Here is a 23,315-nt window from a genome sequence, read left to right on the forward strand (position 1 = left end):
AAGGGTGGGGGGTGATAAAGCGTATATCACTGGTTACCAGTTGTTCTGTCTCCTGCTGGAAACTCCATGAAGCTGCTTTCTCATACCCCCATTCACCAGTCTCTGATAGGAGTCCAAGATGATGGATCTGTGCTGTGGTAGCTGATAGGGGACCTCTGCATGTATCTCTCCTCACTCTCTGTTCTCCATCAGTTTTTTTATACCATTTGGTGCTTGGCTGAGTTCTTTATCTCTTCATTTGATGTTTAGAGTTTCAGGACTGATATGTGTCTCCGTTTGACTTAGTTTTTCAGATCTTTACTGTGGAGGGATGGCGTGGTGCTTCTGTCTATAGTGCCATGTTGCCCGGAATTGTACTCCCATTTCTTAATAAAGTTTCTGAGAAAATGACTCAGTCCCTGGCCCTGAGGAAGTTGATGATTCTCACAGCATTGGTAAAGCCTCCTTCCAGTATGTATGGCAGAACATTTGGTACCCATGCCTACTGACACAGAATCAGCTGGCCACATTGACGTTTGGACCTTCTTTTCCAAAGGAGTAAAAACAAATGGGCAGCCAAATGTCACTTGATCTATGCCCTGAGCTCTGGAACTTTTTTCCAATCAGATATTTACTTGGAAATTAAACCTATTCACCATTTTCAAGATGATGTAGTTTTTGAAAATTTTAAAAGAGGCTCATGAAATAGGAATGCTAAAAATTGATGAAAAATAAAATTGGCTATGCTAAGAGCACCAGAGGTTTTATCTAGTTGCACAGGTGCCAATTCCTCTTAGACCTGCCTCAAAATATTAGAATATTCAAAGAAATATCAGCAGTTCTGGAGTGGATGACATCATTTGCAGTAGAAACTACTTCAACTGCTTCAGTTTTCTCCTGTTCCAAGCCACACACCATGCTTGTCATTTCTAGGAGACACAGCTTCTCCAAGCTCTTTCCAGTTCTATGTTCTTTATGCTTTTCAACTTGATTAGCAGTCTATAGTCAAAACATTTCAACATTGTGAGTCTCATGCTTCCATTGACAAGAATCTTTCAACATAACAACATTATGGTTTTTGCATCTTACTTGAAGGTTGGTTGACGAAAGGAAAACCGAAGGATTCCTAGTTCATGTTTCTTTCCTTGAACTTATTTTATCTTTAATTAGCTTAATATAAACAAAAGCAAAGTCCATAATCATAATGGTTTTTTTTTATCCATCTCATCATTGGAAAACTCTTCTAAATGGCATTACATGGCAATTGTGGTAATTGAATATTATCTGACCATGTAGAATATCTTAAAAACATAATATGACATTATAAAGATTATTTTCCCTTACAGGTTCAGTTTTAGGAAGAAAGTTGGAGGAAAAATAAATCACTTTTCACCCCTACTTTCAGAGTTATTCTGAAGCCTAATGAAGCATAATGGTCCATGAGCCAAAGGTTAAAAACCTCTGATCTAAGATGATTCTTTTCTAAATACTAACAAGACAACTCAGACTGGTTATTGAATCATATTTCCCTTTTCATTAAAAACTTGGCTTATGTTTTAAGTTCTTAATAATACATTGATGTGTATTGTTGCCCTCTATCTTAGTCCACTGATTTATCTATTCTCATTCAGCACCTCACTGTTATAATCATTGTCTTTTTAGAGTATGTTTTAATAGCTGGTAAAAATTGTTATCAGCCTCTTCTTCATATTTCCTTTACAAAATTTTCTTGACAATTTCTACTCTTACTGTTAATTTTTTATGAACTTCAGAATTATTTCATTAAGTTAAAAAAAACACTTCCTATAAATTGTATTGAATGAGTTTAAACCTATAAATTACTTTTGGAAGAATGTACATGTTCAGTCTTCTCACTCAGAACATAGTTCTGTATTTCTCTTCATTTATTCAAGATTATGTTTTAGTCTCAGTAAGATTTTATAGACTTTTTCAAGACCAATGACTTGTTCATTGCAAATACCTTTTTTCAGCAACATAAATGGCAACTATACACGGAGACCTTGCCAGATGGAATACACAGGAATCAAATTGACTACAGCTGTGGAAAGAAACAGTGGAAAAGCTCAATATCATCAGTCAGAACAAGGCCGGGGCTGACTGTGGAACACACCATCAATTGCTCTTATGCAAGTTCAAGTTAAAGCTAAGGAAAATTAAAACAAGCCCACAAGAGTCAAAGTACAACCTTAATCCCACTGAATTTAGAGACCATCTCAAGAACAGATTTGACACATTGAACACTAATGACTGAAGACCAGTTGAATTGTGGAAGGACATCATACATGAAGAAAGCAAGAGGTCATTAGAAAGACAGGAAAGAAAGAAAAGACCAAAATGGATATCAGAAGACACTCTGAAGCTTGCTTTTCAATGTAGAATAGCTGAAGCTAAAGGAAGTGTTGAAGTAAGAGAACTGAACAGAATATTTCAAAGGGCAGCTTGAGAAGACAAAGTAAAGTATAATAATGGAATGTGCAAAGAGCTGGAGTTGGAAAATCAAAAGGAAAGAAAATGCTAAGCATTTCTTCAGCTGAAAGTGAAGAAAAGATTCAAGCCTCAAGTTACAATATTGAAAGATACTACGGGGAAAATATTAAACGCAGGAAGCATCAAAAGAAGATGGAACGAATACACAGAATCATTGTACCAAAAAGAATTGGTCAATGTTCAGTCATTTCAGGAGGTAGCATATGATCAAGAACCAATGGTACTGAAAGAAGAAGTCCAAGCTGCACTGAAGGAAATGGCGACACAACAAGGCACTGGGAATTGACTGAATACCAATAGAAATGTTTCAACAAATGAATGCAGCACTGGAAGTGTTCACTCATCTATGCCAAAAAATGTGGATGACAGCTACCTAGCCAACCAACTGGAAGAGATCCGTATGCGTGCCCATTCCAAAGAAAGGTGATCCAATAGAATGCGGAAGTTATCCGACAATATCATTAATTATCAGACACAAGTAAAATTTTGCTGAAGATCATTCAAAAGAAGTTGCAGCAGAACATCAACAGGGAACTGCCAGAAGTTAAAGCCAGATTCAGAAGAGGATGTGGAATGAGGGGTATCATTGCTGATGTCAGGTGGATCATGGCTGAAAGCAGATAATACCAGAAATATGTTTACCTGTGTTTTGTTGACTATGCAAAGGCATTCGACTGTGTGAATCATAACAAATTATGGAAAATATTGCGAAGAATGAGAATTCCAGAACACTTCATTGTGCTCATGAGGAACCTGCACATAGACCAAGAGGTAGTCGTTTGAACAGAACAAGGGGATACTGAGTGGTTTAAAATCCAGAAAGGTGTGCATCAGGGTTGTACCCTTTCACCATACTTTTGCTATCTGTATGCTGAGCAAATAATTTGAGAAGCTAAAAGACTTCTTTAAACTGTTGAAAAGCAAAGATGTCACTTTAAGAACTAAGGTGCACCTGACCCAAGCCATGGTGTTTTCAGTCGCTTCATATGCATGTGAAAGCTGGACACAGAAGACGAATTGATGCCGTTGCTGTTGCCGTTGGTGAAGAATATTGAATATACCATAGACTGCCAGAAGAACAAACAAATCTGTCTTGGAAGAAGTACAGCCAGAATGCTCCTTACAATCAAGGATGGCGAGACTTTGTCTCACATACTTTGGACATGGTATCAGGAGGGACCAGGCCCTGGAGAAGGATATCATGCTTGGTAAAGTAGATGGTCATTGAAAAAAAGAAGACACTCAACAAGACGGACTGACACAGCGGCTGCAGCAATGGGCTCAAACATAACAATGATTGTGAGGATGGTGCAGGACTGGGCAGTTTTCATTCTGTTGTACATAGTCTCACTGTGAGACTGGATGGCACCTAACAATAACAACAACAAAAATTTTGTAATCTTTACATATAAGAAATAACATTTTATGTTAGTGTTAGTCTTTACTCCTTTTACTATATAGCTTTTCTATTCCTGAGTTCTTGATTTTAATTAATCTTTCAATTGGTTGGTTAAATATTTTTAAGTAATTTTTTCAGTAGAAGCACATAAGTGGTAGGTTTTTTGAATCTTTGCATATGGAAAATTTTTTTTTTACTTTCCAACATAAATGATAATTTTTTTATTGTGCTTTAGATGAAGGTTTACAGAGCAAATTAGTTTCTCATTAGACAATTAATACACAAATTGTTTTGTGACATTGGTTGCCAACCCCATGATGTGTCAACACTCAAACAAAAGTAATAATTTGATAAAGAAATTCTGTCATACTTTTTCTCCTCAAGATTCTGTAGACATTGATTTACTGCCCTCTGATAGTTACCATTACAGCAACGTGTACTAGGCAAATGCAAACAAGAAGAAAGCAAGGGTTGCAATCTTGATATCTGATTCTATCTTCAAAGGTAAAATTTATGCCGAAATTATTGGTTAGGACATGATGGGAATGGTGCAAACAGTGACTTCTTCTTTGACCTGTGTATTTTGAAATGTGTTGTTTAATATCCACACAGTTCAGTTTTTTCTAGATATATTACTGATTTCTAGTTTTGTTGTGGTCAGAGGACATACTTTTTATTATTATTGCAATAATCCTTTTAAATTAGAGACTTGTCTTATGGTTCAGAATAGTGTCTTTCTTGACGTCCATTCCATGCATACTTGAAAAGAACATGTGTTTTGCCATTTTTAGGTGTAGTGTTAGGATTTTCTTTGTGATACAGTCTGGAAATGTTTTTATTTTAGTACATTAATTAAGCCCATTTGCATATGTTTCTATGATTGTTATTTTTCTTCTTAGCACTTTTATATTGTTTTATATTTACATTTTCTTTTTACCTTTTATTTATTTATTAGTTCTTTTAATCTTTAGGAAGACTCATATTTTTATTCTAGTGTTCATCTTTATATAAATTTATATAATTCCCTTGTGTTGTTGTTGTTGTTAGGTGCCGTCAAGTCAGTTCTGACTCATAGCGACCCTATATACAACAGAATGAAACACTGCCTGGTCCTGGGCCATCCTCACAATCATTATGCTTGAGTCCATTGTTGCAGCCACTGTGTGAGTCCATCTTGTCGAGAGTCTTCCTCTTTTTCATACACCCTGTACTTTACCAAGCATGATGTCCTTCTGCAGGGACTGGTCTCTCCTGATAACATGTTCAAAGTATGTGAGATGAAGTCTTGCCATCCTTGCTTCTAAGGAGGATTCTGGTGGTGCTTCTTTGAAGACAGATTTTTTCGTTCTTCTGGCAGTCCATGGTATATTCAATATTCTTCTCCAACACCATAATTCAAAGGCACCAATTCTTCTTTGGTCTTCCTTATTCATTGTCCTGATTTCACATGCATATGAGGCAATTGGAAACACCATGGCTTGGGTCAGGTGCACCTTAGTTCTTAAAGTGACATCTTTGCTTTTCAACATTTTAAAGAAGTCTTTTGCAGCAGATTTGTCGAATGCAATGTGTCATTTGATTTCTTGACTACTGCTTCCACGGGCATTGATTGTGGATCAAAGGGAAAAGAAACTCTTTACAGTGTCAATATTTTCTCCATTTATCATGATGTTGCTTATTGGTCCAGTTGTGAGTATTTTTGTTTTTTTTATGTTGAGGGGTAATCCATACTGAAGGCTGTGATCTTTGATCTTCATCAGTAAGTGCTTCAAGTCCTCTTCACTTTCAGCAAGCAAGGTTGTGTCATCTGCATATCGCAGGTTGTTCATGAGTCTTCCTCCAATGCTGATGCCATGTTCTTCTTCATATGGTACTGAATAAGTATGGTGAAAGGATACAACCCTGATGCACAAATTTCTTGACTTTAAACCACACCATATCCCCTCATTCTGTTCAAATGACTGTCTCTTGGTCTGAATACAGCTTCCTTATGAGCACAATTATGTGTTCTGGAATTCCCATCCTTCACAATATTATCCATAATTTTTTATGATCCACACAGTTGAATGCCTTTATATAGTCAGTAATTACACAGGTAAACATCTTTCTGGTATTCTCTGCTTTCAGCCAGGATCCGTCTGACATCAGCAATGATAATCTCTTGTCCCACATCCTCGTCTGAATCTGGCTTGAATTTCTGGCAGTTCCCTGTTGATGTACTGCTCCAACAGCTTTTTAATGATCTACCAAATTTTACTTGTGTGTGATATTAATGATATTGTTTGATAATTTCTGAATTCTGTTGGATCACCTTTTTTTGGAATCGGTCCAAATATGGATCTGTTCCAGTCAGTTGGCCAGGTAGCTGTCTTCCACATTTCTTGGCATAGATGAATGAGTGCTTCCAATGCTGCATCCGTTTGCTGAAACATCTCAATTGGTATTCTGTCGGGTCCTGGAGCCTTATTTTTCCCCATTTCCTTCATTGCAGCTTGGACTTCTTCCTTCAGTACCATTGGTTCTTGATCAGATGCTACCTCCTGAAATGATTGAATGTCGACCAATACTTTTTGGTACAGTGACTCTGTATTCCTTCCATCTTCTTTTGATGCTTCCTGTGTTTAATATTTTCCCTATAGAATTCGTCAATATTGCAACCTGAGGCTTGAATTTTTCCTTTAGTTCTTGCAGCTTGAGAAATACCTAGTGTGTTCTACCCTTTTGGTTTTCTAACCCCAGATCTTTGCACATTTCATTATAATACTTTACTTTGTCTTCTTGAGCTGCCCTTTGAAATCTTCTGTTCAGCTCTTTTACTTCATCATTTCTTCCTTTCACTTTAGCTACTCGACGTTCAAGAGCAAGTTTCAGAGTCTCTTCTGACATCTATTTTGGTCTTTTCTTTCTTTCCTGTCTTTTTAATGACTTATTGCTTTCTTTATGTATGATCCCCTTGATGTTATTCCACAATTCATCTGGTCTTCCGTCATTAGCATTCAATGTCTCAAATCTATTCTTGAGATGGTCTCTAAATTCAGGTGGGATCAAGGTCATACTTTTGTTCTTATGGACTTGTTCTAATTTTCTTCAACTTCAACTTGAATTTGCATAAGAGCAATTGATGGTGTGTTCCACAGTTGGCCCCTGGCCTTATACCGACTGATGATATTGAATAATTCCCTCATGAATAATTCCTTTAGTCTCTTTTATTTACTTAGGTTTCTGCTATTTGGTATATCAGCTTTAAATGACATTTTGACTCCCACTTATTACCTATATGGGAATCAACTAGCTTATTCAACTTTACCCTCTCTCTCCCGTCTCTTCACATTTTTTGTTTTTGTTTTGTTTTTTAGTTGTTTTATTTCTACTTAGAGCACATAACATTTAATACTGTTCTACTTTTCTTTTATCTTTTAGCCTACAATAATAGATCTACAATGCTAACCATCTGTCCATTTCCCAAGTTTTCCCAATGACTGGAGAAATTCATTGTTTAATAGATTTCTGAGGATTCTTTGAATTCTTACATGTTTATTAAAACTTTTTTTTATAACCTTGATAATTGAAAGACAGCTTAGCTTGGCTGATACAAAACCCTCGTTTCATACTATATTTCCTTGAGTTTTGAATATATTTTCTACTTTTTTATTGTTTTATGTTACTGTTAATAAATCTAATACCAACCTGATTTTATTTCCTTTGCAAGTGACTTGGTCCTTTTGTGTGGAGGCCCCTGAAAATCTTTATTATTATTAGAATTTTAGTAGAGTTGTCTCAAAGGTGATAATGCTGGGTTAATTTTCGTAGATACACAAGTGAGTTCTTTCAGCCTGTAAATTCAGATCTTTTATTTCAGAAAAGTTTTCTTGAATTATAATTTTAAATATTAGTTGTGTTCCATTGTTATGTTTTTCTTCTTCAGAGATTCCAATTATCTGTATTATTGAATCTTCTTTACATATATTTTTACACATACCACTTTCTTTGACACTCTTACCTCTTTTTAAATTTTAAATTACTTTTTTCTCTTTTTATTTCTATTCTCTGTATGCTTTCATATACTTTCAGTCACATATATTATACCTTTGTTTCTGAGATTTTGTCTTTTTGTTAAGTTTCTTTCTTGAGTTGGTGAGCTGTTGTTTCACAGCCTTCTGCTTGTGCATTTCTATTCTGAGGTTTTAAATTTCTGATTTATGATGTTTTTTATATCAACAATTGTTGATTTAATTATATTTAATTCATGTAGACATATTGTGTAACAGTTTTCCTCTGCTTTGTGGCTTTTCTCCCCCCCCCCCCATGGTAGAGGAATGTTCTTATTTGCCAGAAGTTTTGAATTCTCATTTTCTATTTTTTAAAAATCCTTATGGTAACTTTGTATAGATATTGTGTTCCTTTGGTTGTTATTGTTCATGTTTATGTATATTGGCTTTTTCTTGACCTACAATAGCAGGGGATCTGTGGGGGTTTAATTTGTATAATTTTATTTATTTCTTAGTTTAAGAGCACCTTCTTCTATTGCTACAGTGAAGTGAAATTTCTTTAATAAATACTGCCTCTTCTTTCTGGTGTGCCTCGTTACAATTCTGTGGTACAGTGTTATTTCAGTAGGATCCTGATCTTCAGCTACTTCCTTCTTGCCCTTTTCCATCAACCTTCTGAGAGACTCCTCTTCTTCAATTACCCTTCTCTCAGAATTGGTGCCTGCCCAGGACTGCCATGCTCATCCTGCACACTTTCCAAGCCCCTTCCTTTCAGTTGCCAGTCTCCAGTGCTCTGATCCAGCAGGTATTAGACCTGTATAAGCATTTTGTTACTCAGGGTGGGGCTCTCTTTTCTGGGGATGGACCTTAGCAGATGTGATCTGAGTCCCTTCCCCTTTTATACCCCCTCACCCTCTTCTGCTGCATATCTCAGCCTGACTCTGCCCAGTGTGGACACTGCCACTGACTGTTCTGGTCTCAGATGCATATCTCCTCACTCCACTCCAGGGTTGAAATACGCTCTGTCTCCTACTTGTGTGGTAGGCTTGGGCTTTGGGTGATTCTACTTTCTTTCCTTATCAATCTATATATTTTTAAAAGAGAATATATGGAGAGATTAAAATTTAGATAGCCACCATTATTCTAGGGAACCCTGGTAGTTCACATGTTCTTAGGCTCTTGCTCTGCTTTAAGAAGAGTCGCACTAGGCATTGTAGATGAAGGATTACAGGTGTGGTTTATCAAATAAAGATGATAGGGAACTCTAGCCAGTGGCCCTGCATCTAGTGACTGGCAAGTGACTGTATATATGTTTTTAAATTGAAAAAAAAAAGTCTCAGGAATAGTGTCTAACTTTTGGTTCTCTACCAAGTTTTTTGATAAAAAGGCTTCTACCAGCACAGTTAAACACTCAACTGCTAGCCAAAAAGTTGGTGGTTTGAACCCACCCAGAGGCACCTCTAAAGAAAGGCCTGGCAGTCTGCTTCTGGGAGGTATAGCCTTGAAAACTCTGTGGAGTACAGTTCTACTCTGACCCGCATAGGGTCATCATGAGTTAGAATCAATTCGACAGCAACTGTTTTTTGTTTTGTTTTGTTTTAACTCTATACCCACAGTGTGTGGTGTTATGAGGGTTATTTCCAAATTCTTTGTTAGGTAGCTTCACATTCTAGGAGGCTACGTATCATATCTTATTTCTTCTATTTCCTCCCATATTAGTTTAGTGTTTTGCTGCCTGGATGGACTTAGGGAGAGAGACGACTGGGGGTGGGAGGGGAAAGACATGACTGGCTACATACTTAATCAGAGATCATTGCCATTTTTTGCTTAGAACATCCCCTGAGTCAGGTAGCTAGAGATAGACAGAGTGAATCCATCTTTTTTCTGCTTTCTTTGGGGTCAGGTTTTGATTCTTATGCTAGAATCTAGGAATATGTTGTTAATCTCTTCAGCATTGGAGTTAGTGAAAATCCCCTTGGGACTTTGGCATCTGGCCTTCTCTCTAGTTTCCAATTCTGTTGCCAGTTTTCATCTTTTTGTAATTCTTCATGAGTACTATAATGGAGATTGGAAGGAAGTCATATTAGGCCCTTCTGATTTGCCCCAGTACTAACTCAGAAGTCCTACCAATTGTTTTTCAGTAATGAATAGCAAAAAATTATATTAAGGGTGTGAGTCAGTGATTTTTTTAAAAAAAATTGATAATTTCTTGAGTAGCCTATTTTAAAAACTTAATAAGCCCCCTTAAAAATGTACATAAAAAAAGTTTTCTGTTTGTAACTGTATATCAAGTGAATTCAACTTACGTATTTCCTCACCAAATTTAGTCAAAATTGTATAATTTCCGTGCCTAAACTTTTTATTCATGGTTAATGTTTGCATGTTAAAATGGCTTTTCAAGGAGTATGGGATTTATGGAAACTCAATGTCACCCACACCCACATAACAAATTAAGTCCTGCAAGGAATTCTGTTAGTATAGTGGTTACAAAATGTACACTCTTTGATTAGATCTGGTTCAAACCTTGTCTCCTCCATTTATTATTTATGTGATCTTGGGCAAGTTACTTAACATCTCTAAGCATCAATTTCCGATTGTGTAATATGTGACATTAGTAGTACCTATCCCATAGGCATTTATGTGAGGATTTAATGGAAGAATGTGTCATAGTGCCTGGAACATAGTAAGAACTCAGTCACTGGGAGTAAGATGATAATGATGATGATGAAGCTTACAAATCAAGATGCTGTTAATAATTGGCTGTTTTTTGTTTGTTTTAAGATTTCTCTCAGAAAATATTGTCATGACTATTACTGTTTCTAAAAATTTGGTACTACATCCTCGGGTGTGTCTTTTTTTATGACAGATGGCTAACAGCTAGTGGTAAAAGAAGTATGGAATGTAATAGCATTTCATTTATTTATGGGAAATGTTTTACTGCCCCACCCTTCAACTAGTTGGAAAATGAAAGTCAAAAATTGGAAACTATTTATAAATGGACAATGCTGTGATCTCAGTGTCTGAAACTGTAGACTTCTAGAAAATATTTATAGCATATTGGAAACCAGTCACTATCAGTGTCTCTTTGCCTTTTTTTTTAACCCATCCAGAAAATGTGAAATTTGAGGTAAATTAAAATTGAATACTAAAATTTCACCAGAGACCATTAACTACTTTATATAGGCCTTAAAGAGAAGAGGATGAAGAACAATGATAACTCTTTTGTTAATAGAGACATATGTAGTTAATGGAGATGTTTGTTAATAGAGCCTAAGAAATAAGCTAAATGAATGGAAACTTAACACTTTCAAGGAGACACTGAGGGCATGTCTACGTTTTACCAAGGAGGCACTTTAGCATGGTGATTAGAAGTAGGGATTCTGGAATCAGTCTGCCTGAGTTTCAAACCTGGTTCCAACCTCTGCTCAACCACATGCTCTCGTAAGTCACTTAACCACTCTATGCCACAATCATTGAACATTTGTTAAATGAGATGATATAGGTAAAGCATTTAAAGTGGTGTGGGGCACATAAGAAATGAGCAGTAAATGCTAGCTACTATTATTCAAATTAGCCAAAGCAAACAAACAAACAAAAACCAAAATTAACTCCTGTTTGGGGTGTTATGGACATAGATGAAACATGCCTATTTCACTTGTTTAGAAGTAGGTCTCTGTCATTAGGTGGCCAATGGTGAACAAAAATGGTTCAGTTCTTTTATTTTACATAATCCGTTATGTACTTACTGCCGTAGATATTAATGTATGATGAGGGTATGATGCAGTGTGCATAGACTCCTTGAGCGGGCCCATAGGTGCCTACCTTACAGAAGTTAATTAGAGAGCTCTGCTTTGTTCATATAAGCTAGCAGTGCAAACATTTCCATAATGAAAACACCCATTTCCTTGATTCACCAAAACTAGAACATTTCATGAACTTCTGTGAATATGAAAAGTCACTTCCCATGACTTATACAAAGGTTTAAATTTCACAAATGGAATTAACAGTCTGGTGAAGATAGTGTTGCTTATACAGCTAAATTATACCATATGTCTAAACAAAAAAAAATAAGGAAAATTCCTAGATACAAATAGTAACATATCTTTTGTGTATGCAATTCCATAATGAGTAGACTGTATAACTAAGCCATATTTGACTCATAATTTTCTAAAAAGAAGTTCTAACAAGAGAGAGGACATCATGTCTTAGAAGTTAAAGTTACAGCTACCACAGTGTGATCCATAAGGAGAACTCTTGCTAGCAAGAAGAATGGATAGGAATATTAATGTTCCATTGTTTCTACATATTATTTTTGTATCTGTGTCTCAGGTGATAGTCTTGTATCGGTGGTTATAGTCTTTCCATGTATGCAGAGTCAGGAATACACATTTTGTGATAAAAGGGCTTCCACAACTCTGGCAAGTGGGTACTTTTATCCATATTCCGCCAATGAGGAAAATAAGGCTCAAGTGTATATATCCAGTAGTTTGTGGAGATGAGATGTAAACCCTCGAAGTCTATGCTCTTAAAGACAATGTTTTACTGCCTAAGAGAGACTGAGGCCTGCAGAATTGTCAAAAGGAAGATAAGGAAGATCATAAGCTATTGATGCAATTAACATTGCCCACTTTCTAGCAAGAAAATGAAACTTTGGAAGAGTATAATGTAAAAAATACTGCACTATTTGCAGCATTACTTATAAATGAATGGATAAATATATGTGTATAAATATAGATAACATATAGAAGACAGAAACTAACACATACTGTAGTATAGCAATAATCAAACCTGTAACCAATCCTAAAACTACAAAACGTAGGAGTAAATGTTTATGATTTTGGATCAGACAATGATGTTTTAGATACAAATCAAAAGCACAAGTGACAAAAGAAAAACTAGGTAAATTGGACTACACTAAAATTAAAAACTTGTGCTACAAATGATACCATCAAGCAAGTGAAAAGACAACCCATAGAATGGGAGAAAATATCTTTGAACCATATATTTGTGAAGGGATATGCTTCCAGAATATATAGAGTCCTTGCAATTCAATAATAAAAAGACAAATAACCCAATTTAAAGATGGAGAAAGGGTTTGAATAGAAATTTCTCCAAATAAGATTATACAGACGGTCAACATACACATGAAAAGATGCTCAACATCATTAGTCATTAGTGAAATGCAAATCAAAGCCACAATAAGATACCATTTCGCACTCACTAGGATGGCTAGAATAAAAAAAAAAATTAGAAGTGTTGGTTAGGGTGTGCAGCTGCCCTGAAAAGCAGCTTGTCAGGTCCTCAAAAGGCTGTCCATGAGTTATCATATGACCTAGAAATTCACTGCCAGGTATATACCCAACAGAAATGAAAACAAATGTTCACACAAAAACTTGTACATGAATGTTCATAACAGCATTATTCATAATAGTTAACAATGGCAAAAATCCAAATGTCCATCAGCTGATTAATAGATAAGCAAAATGTGGTATATCCATACAATGGAATATTATTCAGCCATAAAAAGAATGAAGTACTCATGTGTGCTACAACATGATGAAACTTGAAAACATTATGCTAAATGAAGGAAGCCAGTCACAAAAGGCCACGTATTATATGATTCCATTTAAATGAAATATTCAGAATAGGCAAATCTATAGAGACAAAATAGATTAGTGGTTGCCTAGAACTGGAGAGTGGGGAGGGATGGAATAGGGAGTGACTGCTAATGGTAAAGTGTTGTTTTTTTTTTCAATTTTTTTTTTTTATTGTACTGTAGATGAAGGTTTACAGAACAAATAGTTTCTTATTAAACAGTTAGTACACATACTGTTTTATGACATTGGTTAACAACCAGACAACATGTCAACATTCTCCCTTCTCGACCTTGGGGTCCCTATTACCAGCTTTCCTGTCCCCTCCTGCCTTCTAGCCCTTGTCCCTGGGCTGTTGTGCCCCATTAGTCTTGTTTTGTTTTATGGGGCTGTCTAATCTTTGGCTAAAAGGTGAACCTCAGGAGTGACTTCATTACTGAACTAAAAGGGTGTTGGGGGGTCATACTTTCAGGGTTTCTCTAGTCTCTGTCAGGCCAGTAAGTCTGGTCTTTTTTTGTGAGTTAGAATTTTGTTCTACATTTTTCTCCAGCTCTGTCTAGGACCCTCTACTGTGATCTCTGTCAGAGCAGTCAGTGGTGGTAGCTGGACACCATCTAGTTGTACTGGTCTCAGTCTGGTGGAGGCCATGCTAGTTGTGGTCCATTAGTCCTCTGGACTAATCTTCCCCTTGTATCTTGTTTTCTTCATTCTCCTAAAGGATTTCTTTTATTGTTAGGTACTGTCAACAAAAAACCCCTCCAGGGTGGATAAAAATGTTCTAAAATTAGACTCTGGTGATGGTTGTGCAATTCTGTGAATATACTAAAAGAGATGGGGTTACGTACTTCACATAGGTGAATTGTATGGCTTGTAAATTATATCTCAAAAAAACTGTTAGCCCAAACTGAATTCCAGACCAACTGTGTCTCTTTCTATAGGGGGGGCCCAAACATCAATATTTTTTTTACCTCTCCCACCCCCTGCCCCAGGTGATTGCATTGTGCAGCTAAGGTCATGAACCATTGCTCTAGAATCACCTCTAATCTAAGTGAGTTTCTAATTTAGGAAACTCTAAAAGAGTTCAAATCCCATGCGGGACAACGCTGGGAGGCTTCCTCAAACCTTGCTTCTCATAATGTGGTCCACAGACCAGAGCCTCAGTATAACCTGGGAACCTGTTAGAAATGCAGAATATCGGGCTCCACCCAAAGCTAATACATCAGAATCTACATTTATAACAAGATTCTCAGGTGATTCGTATATACATTAAAGTTTGAATTTCTGGAGCGTTGGTTCTCAAAGTTGGCTGCACTTTGGAATCACCTGGCAAGTGAAAAAAAATTCCAATGCCTGGGTTCCACCCCCAAGTGATCTTACTGGTGTGAGGTGCAGCCTGAGTGTCTGGATTTTAAAAGGTCTCAGGGTGATTCTAATGTGCTGCAAAGTTTGAGAATCACCAGTGTAAAGAATTGTTGGGAGATATTTGATGATAAAGGAAAGATAAAGATTAGATGGTTAATAAGTCAAATTTATTAATTTATTCTTTAACATAGGGCTAAGATAACATAGGGATAACATAACGTGCCTGAGAAAGTGGAGATTTTTGATGACAGTAAATTTCTGAGGAGTAGGGAAGGGATGGGAGTGTTATCGCCAAGGGTGCGGAGGCCCTCTGGACTCAGTGGGTCCTTGTCTTTCTCTTGTAAGAATACACAGAGGAGACAATTTTGGGTTCAGCTCTAACAGGTTTATTTTACTTGTGACAAGTAAAAGGAGTCAGTGGGGGCTCATGCCTCTCCAAAAGACTGACTTGGAGGGAGAGGCAAGGCTAGGGTTTATATGGGTTTGGTGGAAATAATAGAGTAATGAATATTCAGTGGGTTTCTTTGAAGGGGCAGGTACTTCTTGGAATGGCAGTGCATACTAATTAGACTGCGCATGCATCTGGAATCCAAGATGGAACCTGCTGATATTCAAGATGGAGTCCCCTCGGCAGCCCTTGGCATCACTTATAATGGGATATGGCGCAGGTGCACTGATCGTCTATACTACTTTGCCCCCTTCAGTCGTCCAAAGGAGGTCAAACAGCAGTCATACTTCATTCTTCTGTGCATGTGGAGCCTGTAAGAATGGGGAAGGGACCAGAAAAACACTAAGGAGGAAGTAGTAATTCACAGGTTGTTCTAACCTTATTTTATGTTGACAGGATGTGGTTCCTGTTTACCCAACTTCTAGGTGGTACTCTTTTAACAACTCTTTTATTCTGCCAGCACAGCTAACCCTATCTGTCTCAGGAGTAAGACAACAGGGGGAAGATGTTGGCCCAAAAAAAAACACAAGGGAAAAATCAAAAATGGAAAAAAAAAAAAAAACAGACCTAGCATTTTCCCTCCAGTTACAGAAGGGAGATCTTTCATATGATTATTAGAGACTACTCAAATTTAAGTGACCAAGGATTTGTGAGTTCTTAAGAGGAGAGGATTTTTAAAGGACACTGAAAATATGTGTATACTTACTGAACTTTCTTTTAATATATAAAGGAGAATGTTAACCAAAATAACTGACTTCAGTAGTAGGACTTGAGAACCTAGTGATCCTAAACTCGTTCCTGTTTTTTCTACCTTTCAGTACACCTACTCCTCACTTATAGGATATCTCATTATCTGACATTTCATATTTATGACGATAGTAAAAAATCTACTATCTGACTATTGTGAGCATTAACGATGTATGTCTGGCAGTAACAAATGCGGAGGTACGAGGCAAGAGTAACGCTGGCTGTGATGGTTAATGTTATGTGTCAACTTGGCTGGGCCATGATTCTCAGTGGCTTTGGCAGTTATATGATGATGTAATTTGGCAGTTATATAATGATGTAATTTTTGTATTTATGTAACAATGTAGTCATCCTCCATTTTGTGATCTGATGTGGTCATCCTCCATTTTTGCATAATGCCAATTTTTGCATAACAATTTTGTCTTTGGAACCTAACCATGTCGACAAGTGAGGAGTGAATGTAAAGCCAATTCTGTTCTTAAGCATACAGGAAAATGTCTATGTTTCTGAAAGGGAAATTACATGATCAATTATTGTGATAGTTTATAAGTGGGTAGAATATAGTTAATTTTTTGACTAATGGATTCAAATATTACTGTACATTGTAATTATGGATCGTTTTCCTGTTTTTAATGTTCTAGAACTCTGTATAATATCTGAGTTTTCTTCTTGTTTTACTTTTAAATGTATTTGTAGGAGTTCAGGAATTTCCACAAATTATATTTATACTTCTTTAAGGTTCCACTTTAAAACTACCTTAATTCTTTTTCTTGATTATAATAGTAATACAGGCTAGTTATATAAAGCACTGTAGAAAGTAAAAGTCCTGTATAGTGTCACTTACCCATCTGCCTACCCCAATTAATAGTTTGGTGGATATGTTTCCATGTTTCCGTTGTTACCACTTCCCCTCCCATGTATATTCACTGTTTAAAAAATCTACCTGAAGATATTTCTAAAATCCATCATTTCCTAAAGGACTAGCAGCAAGGAATTGATACATGAGCTTGGATAGGAATTTTAACAACCTTTCATATTTTGAATTTCTATGCTTGGGGAAACCCAAAATTTATGGTATTTTATTCAGTTCCCTTAAATGTACATTTGGTTTTCTTCTTTTATTTAATGACTTGGAGTCACTAAGGATATTTTGACCATCATTTTAATCACTTGCCGTATACTGTGTTTTCTTTGCTCGTTATCTTTAATCATATCCTTATCAAAATATTCTGATTACTACATTTTAAAAAGCAACATCACAATATACTTGATGTAAGATATCCCCCTCCCCTTTCCCATTTGCATCATGATGATTCTGCCTGTGGGGATTTTTCCAAACAGATAATTAGTTCCTGGAATTATCCACAACCTTTGGTGTTCAAAATGTCATCTCATCTTACTAAGTTTCCTTATTTTGAAATACATATGGCCCACTCTCCTGAGTAATGAAGAAATTAAATAAATGTATAATATACAGATAAACTCTCTAAAGTTATAAGAAAAATATTCTTTAATTATGCCTAATATTTTAGAGTTTTAGGGGTATTCTAGTGAACTCTGCTCTTAAAGATATATGTAAAAATATATTGGCCTTGAGAATTTTAGGTTTTTTTCCCATCTTTCTTTTGAATTGAATGAATTTTGTTTTTTTTTTTTTTCTGTAGACCGGAAAAATTCTAATTTTTAAGTAGTTACCCTAAAAATTAACATGTAAATATTACTTAGCTAAATCTAAATTTAATCAACAGCCTTGCCCTATTCTAAACAATACGAAGACTTTAAAATGCTTTCGTCCTCATTTTCCCCTCCTGACTTGCTTGTTATTATTCAGAATTTTAATTCTATGTGCTTATTTTTAACCCCACAAATTGGACATCATTAGAATCATTCTACAAGTGGTTTAGATTTTCTCACATTTACCATTATCTTTGCTCATCATCCTACTTGCCTCTCAGAGATGCTGGGATCATTTTCATTCTTCCTGAAGGACAGTCTTTAGAATTTTTTTAATGAGGTTGTTTGTAGTAAGTGCCCTCATTTTTTTATTTCTTTGAAAATTTTTTTCATCTTTATTTTACCCTTGCTCTTGGAAGTCCTTATTTTTGCTGGATATAAAATTCTAGAATGAAAATATTTTTTCCTAGCATGTTAAAGCTATTACTCTACTGTCCTCTAACTTCTGTTATTGTTACTAAGAAATCAGCCATCAGTCTTGTTCCTTTGTAGCTGCTCTGCCTTTTCTACCTGAATCCTTTTAATATTCCTCTTTGCCTTTGATATTCTGCAGTTTTTTTACACTAAATAGAAGGGTGGACTTTTTTTTTTTTTTTTTTTTTTCTTATTTAGAGTTCATTTGATCTGAGAATCTGAGGACTGACATCTCTCAACAATTTTTGGAAAATTCTTAGTCATTAACTCTTTTTAATACTGACTTTCACCTATTCTATTTTCTCCATTTCGAAATCCAATTAAATATATATTAGACCATCTCACTCTGTCCCCCATGTCTCTTCTCATATTTTCTTCAGCTCTTTGACTCTCTATACTGCTTACTGTGTAATTTCTTCAGGTCCATCTTCCAGTTAACTAAACTATCATTCTGCTGTTTCTAACCTGCTACTTAACTTGTTCATTGAGCTTCTAATTTCAGTTATATAATCTTATTATTTCTAAAAGTTCTATTTGATTGTCTTTCAAGTCTTCTTGGACAATTTTGATCAGGTTTTTTTCCTTCATTAATATATTTTTAATATTTTCTTTATTACTTTAGTTATATTTTAGTTACTTTAGTTATATTAAGTGTATTTATTTTATATTCTGTATCTAATAAACCCACCTGAAAGCATGTCTTCTGTAATGGTCTGGTTGTTTCTGCTGATTCTCACTCATGGTGGTTTGTTTTCTCCTACCTTTAGTGACTTTTTATTTATGAATTCATGCTCTTTGGGCTTTTATCTATGGCAGTGGTTCTCAATTGAGGCAGTTTACCCCCAGGGGACATTAGCAATATCTTGAGGCATTTTTGGTTGTCACAACTAGGGAAGTGATACTAGCATCTAGTAGGTACAGTCTAGAGATGCTGCTAAACATCCTGCAATGCGTAGAACAGTTGCCCACAACAAGGAATTATCCGGCTGAAAATGTCAATAGTGCAATTGGAATTTTTCTAGTCTATATTTAAAGTTTATTACTCCCAAGATGATTTGCATTTGCTTTCAATAACCTGGGATTACTATAAACTATTTGCGTTAGTATGAATTTAGGCCTCAAACCCGGATGAATATGGGCTTGTAGTTAGGAATTTTCAGAGCGACTTTTCTTTTCTCCTTTGCGCCCCAACCAAGAATTAAGACCAAAAGAAGTTTGTATAGCTGCTATCATTCTTGTGGGACCTCTGGGAGTTCCGGCTTTGTATGGGAAGTCTCTGATCTGATTCTCTCCCCCATAGCACCCCTCACTTCAGAACTAGGCTTTGTTCCTTGTCCCTGTTTGCTGCTCATTAAAACTTTGGTCTAGGTCATCAGTGATGGGCAGATACCTTAAGGCAAATGTCAGCTCCCATGCCTACCTACCCCTATGGATTTGACTTTTCTTATAATTTCTGTTCTTCAAGAAGGGTCCTTAATTTCTTGACAACTCAGCATGAATTGGAAAATATAATTTATGTTTTATGCAATATACTTAAGTGTGCTATCTTGGGAGGGTGTCAGGGTTTGACTTGTGTCCCCCCAGAAAATGTGTGTATCAATTTGGCTAGGCCATGATTCCTGGTACTGTGTGATTTTCCTGTATGTTGTAAACCTGCCTCTATGATGTTAATGAGGGAGGATGGGTGGCAGTTGTGTTAGTAAGGCAGGACCTGATCTGCAAGACTGGATTGTGTCCTGAGGCAATCTCTTGAGATATAAAAGACAGAAGTGAGCAGTGAGACTGGGGGACCTCATACCATCAAGAAAGCAGTGCCAGGAGCAGAGCATGTCCTTTGGACAGGGGTCCCTGCGCTGAGAAGCTCCTAGTCCGGGGGAGCATTGATGAGAAGGCTGACAGAGAGAAAAAGCCTTACCCTGGAGCGGACGCCCTGAATTTGGACTTTTAGCCTACTTTGACTGTGAGGAAATAAACTTCTCTTCGCTAAAACCATCCACTTATGGTATTTCTGTTATGGCAGCACTAGATGACTAAGACAGAGGGGTTTCTCTGAATGGCTGTGTGCTAGACTCAGAAGTCAGGACTTTCTGTCTTCCTTCTTCTGTATTTTGCAGTAGTTTTCATGTTTCTAGGTGTTGCCTCCCATCAGCAGACCACAGCCATATGGCCTCTCTGTTTTTATTCTTCCCTAAACCCTAATTCCTGGCGTTTGAGACTGGTTGACAGTCTCCAGCATATTCATGTAGCTAAGTGCCCTCAGGAGGAAAACGAGAAGAGTACTCGGAGATATGAACCCTTCCCCCAAGGCTTCCCCTGCTGCACCCAGGACTAGAGGCATCCTGAGTATTTCCCTTCTAATCTCTATAGGTAGTAAGTGTTATGGAGTAGAGAGGGACAAGGAAACTTTATAGGATTTTAAAGTTAAATGTATTCAATTTAAAGGACAGTTCTGTTTTTTTTTTTTTTTTTTCTGTTCAGATTTTATTTGAAATCTAATTCCAATTTTCAAAGCTACAAAAGGGGGGAAGACATCTATATTATTTTTGCTAAGTCACAATATCCTAAAACAAAATACTACTACTGCCAGCAGATCCATTATACACATAAAGGACTGGTATTCTGAGATTGTGCACTTCCTACTTTTTGCTGTTAAATTAACTTTTTTAATGAAATAATAATGGTGGTAGTTGCAGCTTTTTTATTTATTTTCAAATTTTACTTATCATTCATTTATTTTTGTTTTAAAGTTTCCTTACTTGGTAAATACAAAGTTGTCAATATCAACCTGGATTTTTTTGAAATTTTACTAGCCCCTGAAATCCCCAATCCCCAACAACACACACTAAGTAGAGAAAGCAGATGGTGAAGTAGATTAATGCTGTGACGTTTTAGAACAGAAATCAGACAGGTGAACATTGGGTCATCTGAAAGCACGTCCTCTTGGTTACATGAAGAGCCTTATTGGTCATTCAGATGTTTTCAGATCTTACGGTGTTAACAATACTACGCAGCCTTTGCTACTGGATGGTATCGAGTTATCAAGTAATCCTCAGTCCTCTCTCGGCGATTGAAATTATATTAAACAACTTCTTCCATGAGACTGAGCCTTAAGCAAAATCACCTGGGTACTTCCTGCACTCCTCACATATATCTGGTAGCATTTATGCTCCCAATTTTTTAAGAACACAATTCTGAGAGTCACATACCCAGTATTCTGCCAATAACTCACTGTATACCTTCCTCATTTGTAACACCAGGAGGTTGGGCTAAGTAATCTCCAAGTTTCTTTTCAGCATAAATGTAGGTTGTGATTGTAATTACATGTACATTTAAAAAAAAATCTTAAAGAGATCTAGGTATTTCAAATGTATTTGTATTAAATCGAAGTTCCATGTTACAAATTTGGATGCAAAAGACATTAATTTTCCTAATGCAGGCTAATATTTAAAAGGCATATTGCACCTGTAATATTGGTGCCACCATTTTTGGCAGTCTCTCTTTCCTCATTTCTTTGTGAGTATTGACTATGAAGCTAGCTGTCTACACAAGATGACTTGAGTTCTCATTCTCTGGTGTAAAGAATGGTCATATTTAAATACAGCATGTTGTTTATTGCAAAGGGTCACAGGACTTATATTTTAAAACCACCATAGGCTTGATACTGAAATTCTTATATAAATGTTTAGTCATTGTTAGAATGTAGACAAATGACTGCTTGCAAGTGCACCAGCCAGAGATTTGAGAGACCTCTGAATTCATGACAAAGTTGTTAACTGGTAAGTTTGTTATTTCCTACAAGTACAAGGAAAGGAAGTATTAAAATAACTCATACCCATTTGAGAGAGGAAATTAATGTTTCCTCAAAAATTCTTTTCTAGTGAAGGAAGCCCATCCCCCAGAGTGGAGCTGCTGCATAACATCGACCCGAACTTTGTAGATATATCACCATGTGAGTACCTAGTTCTTTGCTCCTTAATCTCTTTGGCTCACACAGATACCTAGTGTATCTCTATCGCAGTTTTCTCTTCATCACCTGAGTTGATAAAGGCAAACAGTTCTCCCTGCACATGTTCTGCTAATCTCATTGTGGCTTCAGTGCCTCAGAGGCGGCATGCTGTGAAAGGAGCACCAGGTTATGAATCAGAAGAGGTGAACTCTATTCTTAACTCTGCCACTTACTAACTGTATGACCTTTAAGCCATTTTACTCTCTGCATTTCAGTTACTTTTTCTGTAAAAGCAAAGAAACCATGGGATCTCTGAGGCTCCTCCTGTCGTTGTCCTGTTCTTACTGAAGAGCTCCACGGCCTTCTTCCAGAAAATTCATGGTCAAATAAGCCAGGGTCAAGTTCCAGAGTAGTGTGAGCCATCATATCCTTTGACTGGGCTGCCCTGGTGCTACCCAGCACCTGCTGGGTCTCCAGGTGTGTCTTAGTCTGGTTTCTCTAGAGGAACAAAACCAGTGAGGCATATATCTGTATTTATATCTGTGTGTACATAGCTATATCCATATCCATATATATATATCAGTAGAGAGAGAGATTTATTTCAAGGAAGTGGCTCACACAATTGTGGTGTGAGGTCAGTTGGCAGTCTCCAGAACTCTGCTGGCTCACAGGATTGTGGGGCTGGCGAATCCAGAATCTGCAGGCCAGCTGGCAGGGCGGAGACTTCTGCAGGCTTACATCCCAGGTACTAGAGGTAAGTGACAAGAAGAGTGCAAGGTCACAGGCTCAAGAGAGAGAACAAAGTTTCCCAGAACATCCATTTACATACTGGAGGCATGCCACACCCCAAGGAAGCTCCCCTTCTATGATGTGACTGGCTGATCACATCATAGAAAGTGATGACATTATATTACATTATGGAAGAGCACCCAGTCCAATGTCTGCCAAACCACTGAGAATCACATCCTAGCCAAGTTGACACAAAACATTAACCACCACAGTCTACCCTTCGTCAAATTGGCACTTATACACATCTCCTTAAACCATACATAATCTCAAAAAAAGTCCTACTTATGCCTAACATGATACAACTAACATGTGTACAACCGAAAACACACTAGCCCCTTTTACATCTTGTATTTTATAATAAGTAATAGGATAAAGGAGGGAAGAAAACAAAGATATTTGCTGTATA

General features: G+C 36.7%; 1 protein-coding gene across 1 annotated transcript in view; it reads left to right on the forward strand.

Annotated features, from left to right (window-relative positions):
- Positions 1-23,315, forward strand: part of ARSB (arylsulfatase B) — a 255,229-nt gene that overhangs the window by 146,092 nt on the left and 85,822 nt on the right. Inside the window, exon 6 of the mRNA XM_004374570.2 lies at positions 22,053-22,123. Coding sequence (XP_004374627.1) covers positions 22,053-22,123 — 71 coding nt within the window. The remainder of the gene's footprint in view (positions 1-22,052; positions 22,124-23,315) is intronic.

Source organism: Trichechus manatus, unplaced genomic scaffold (genome assembly GCF_000243295.1).
Source record: "Trichechus manatus latirostris isolate Lorelei unplaced genomic scaffold, TriManLat1.0 scaffold00029, whole genome shotgun sequence".
Classification (NCBI taxonomy): Eukaryota; Metazoa; Chordata; class Mammalia; order Sirenia; family Trichechidae; genus Trichechus; species Trichechus manatus.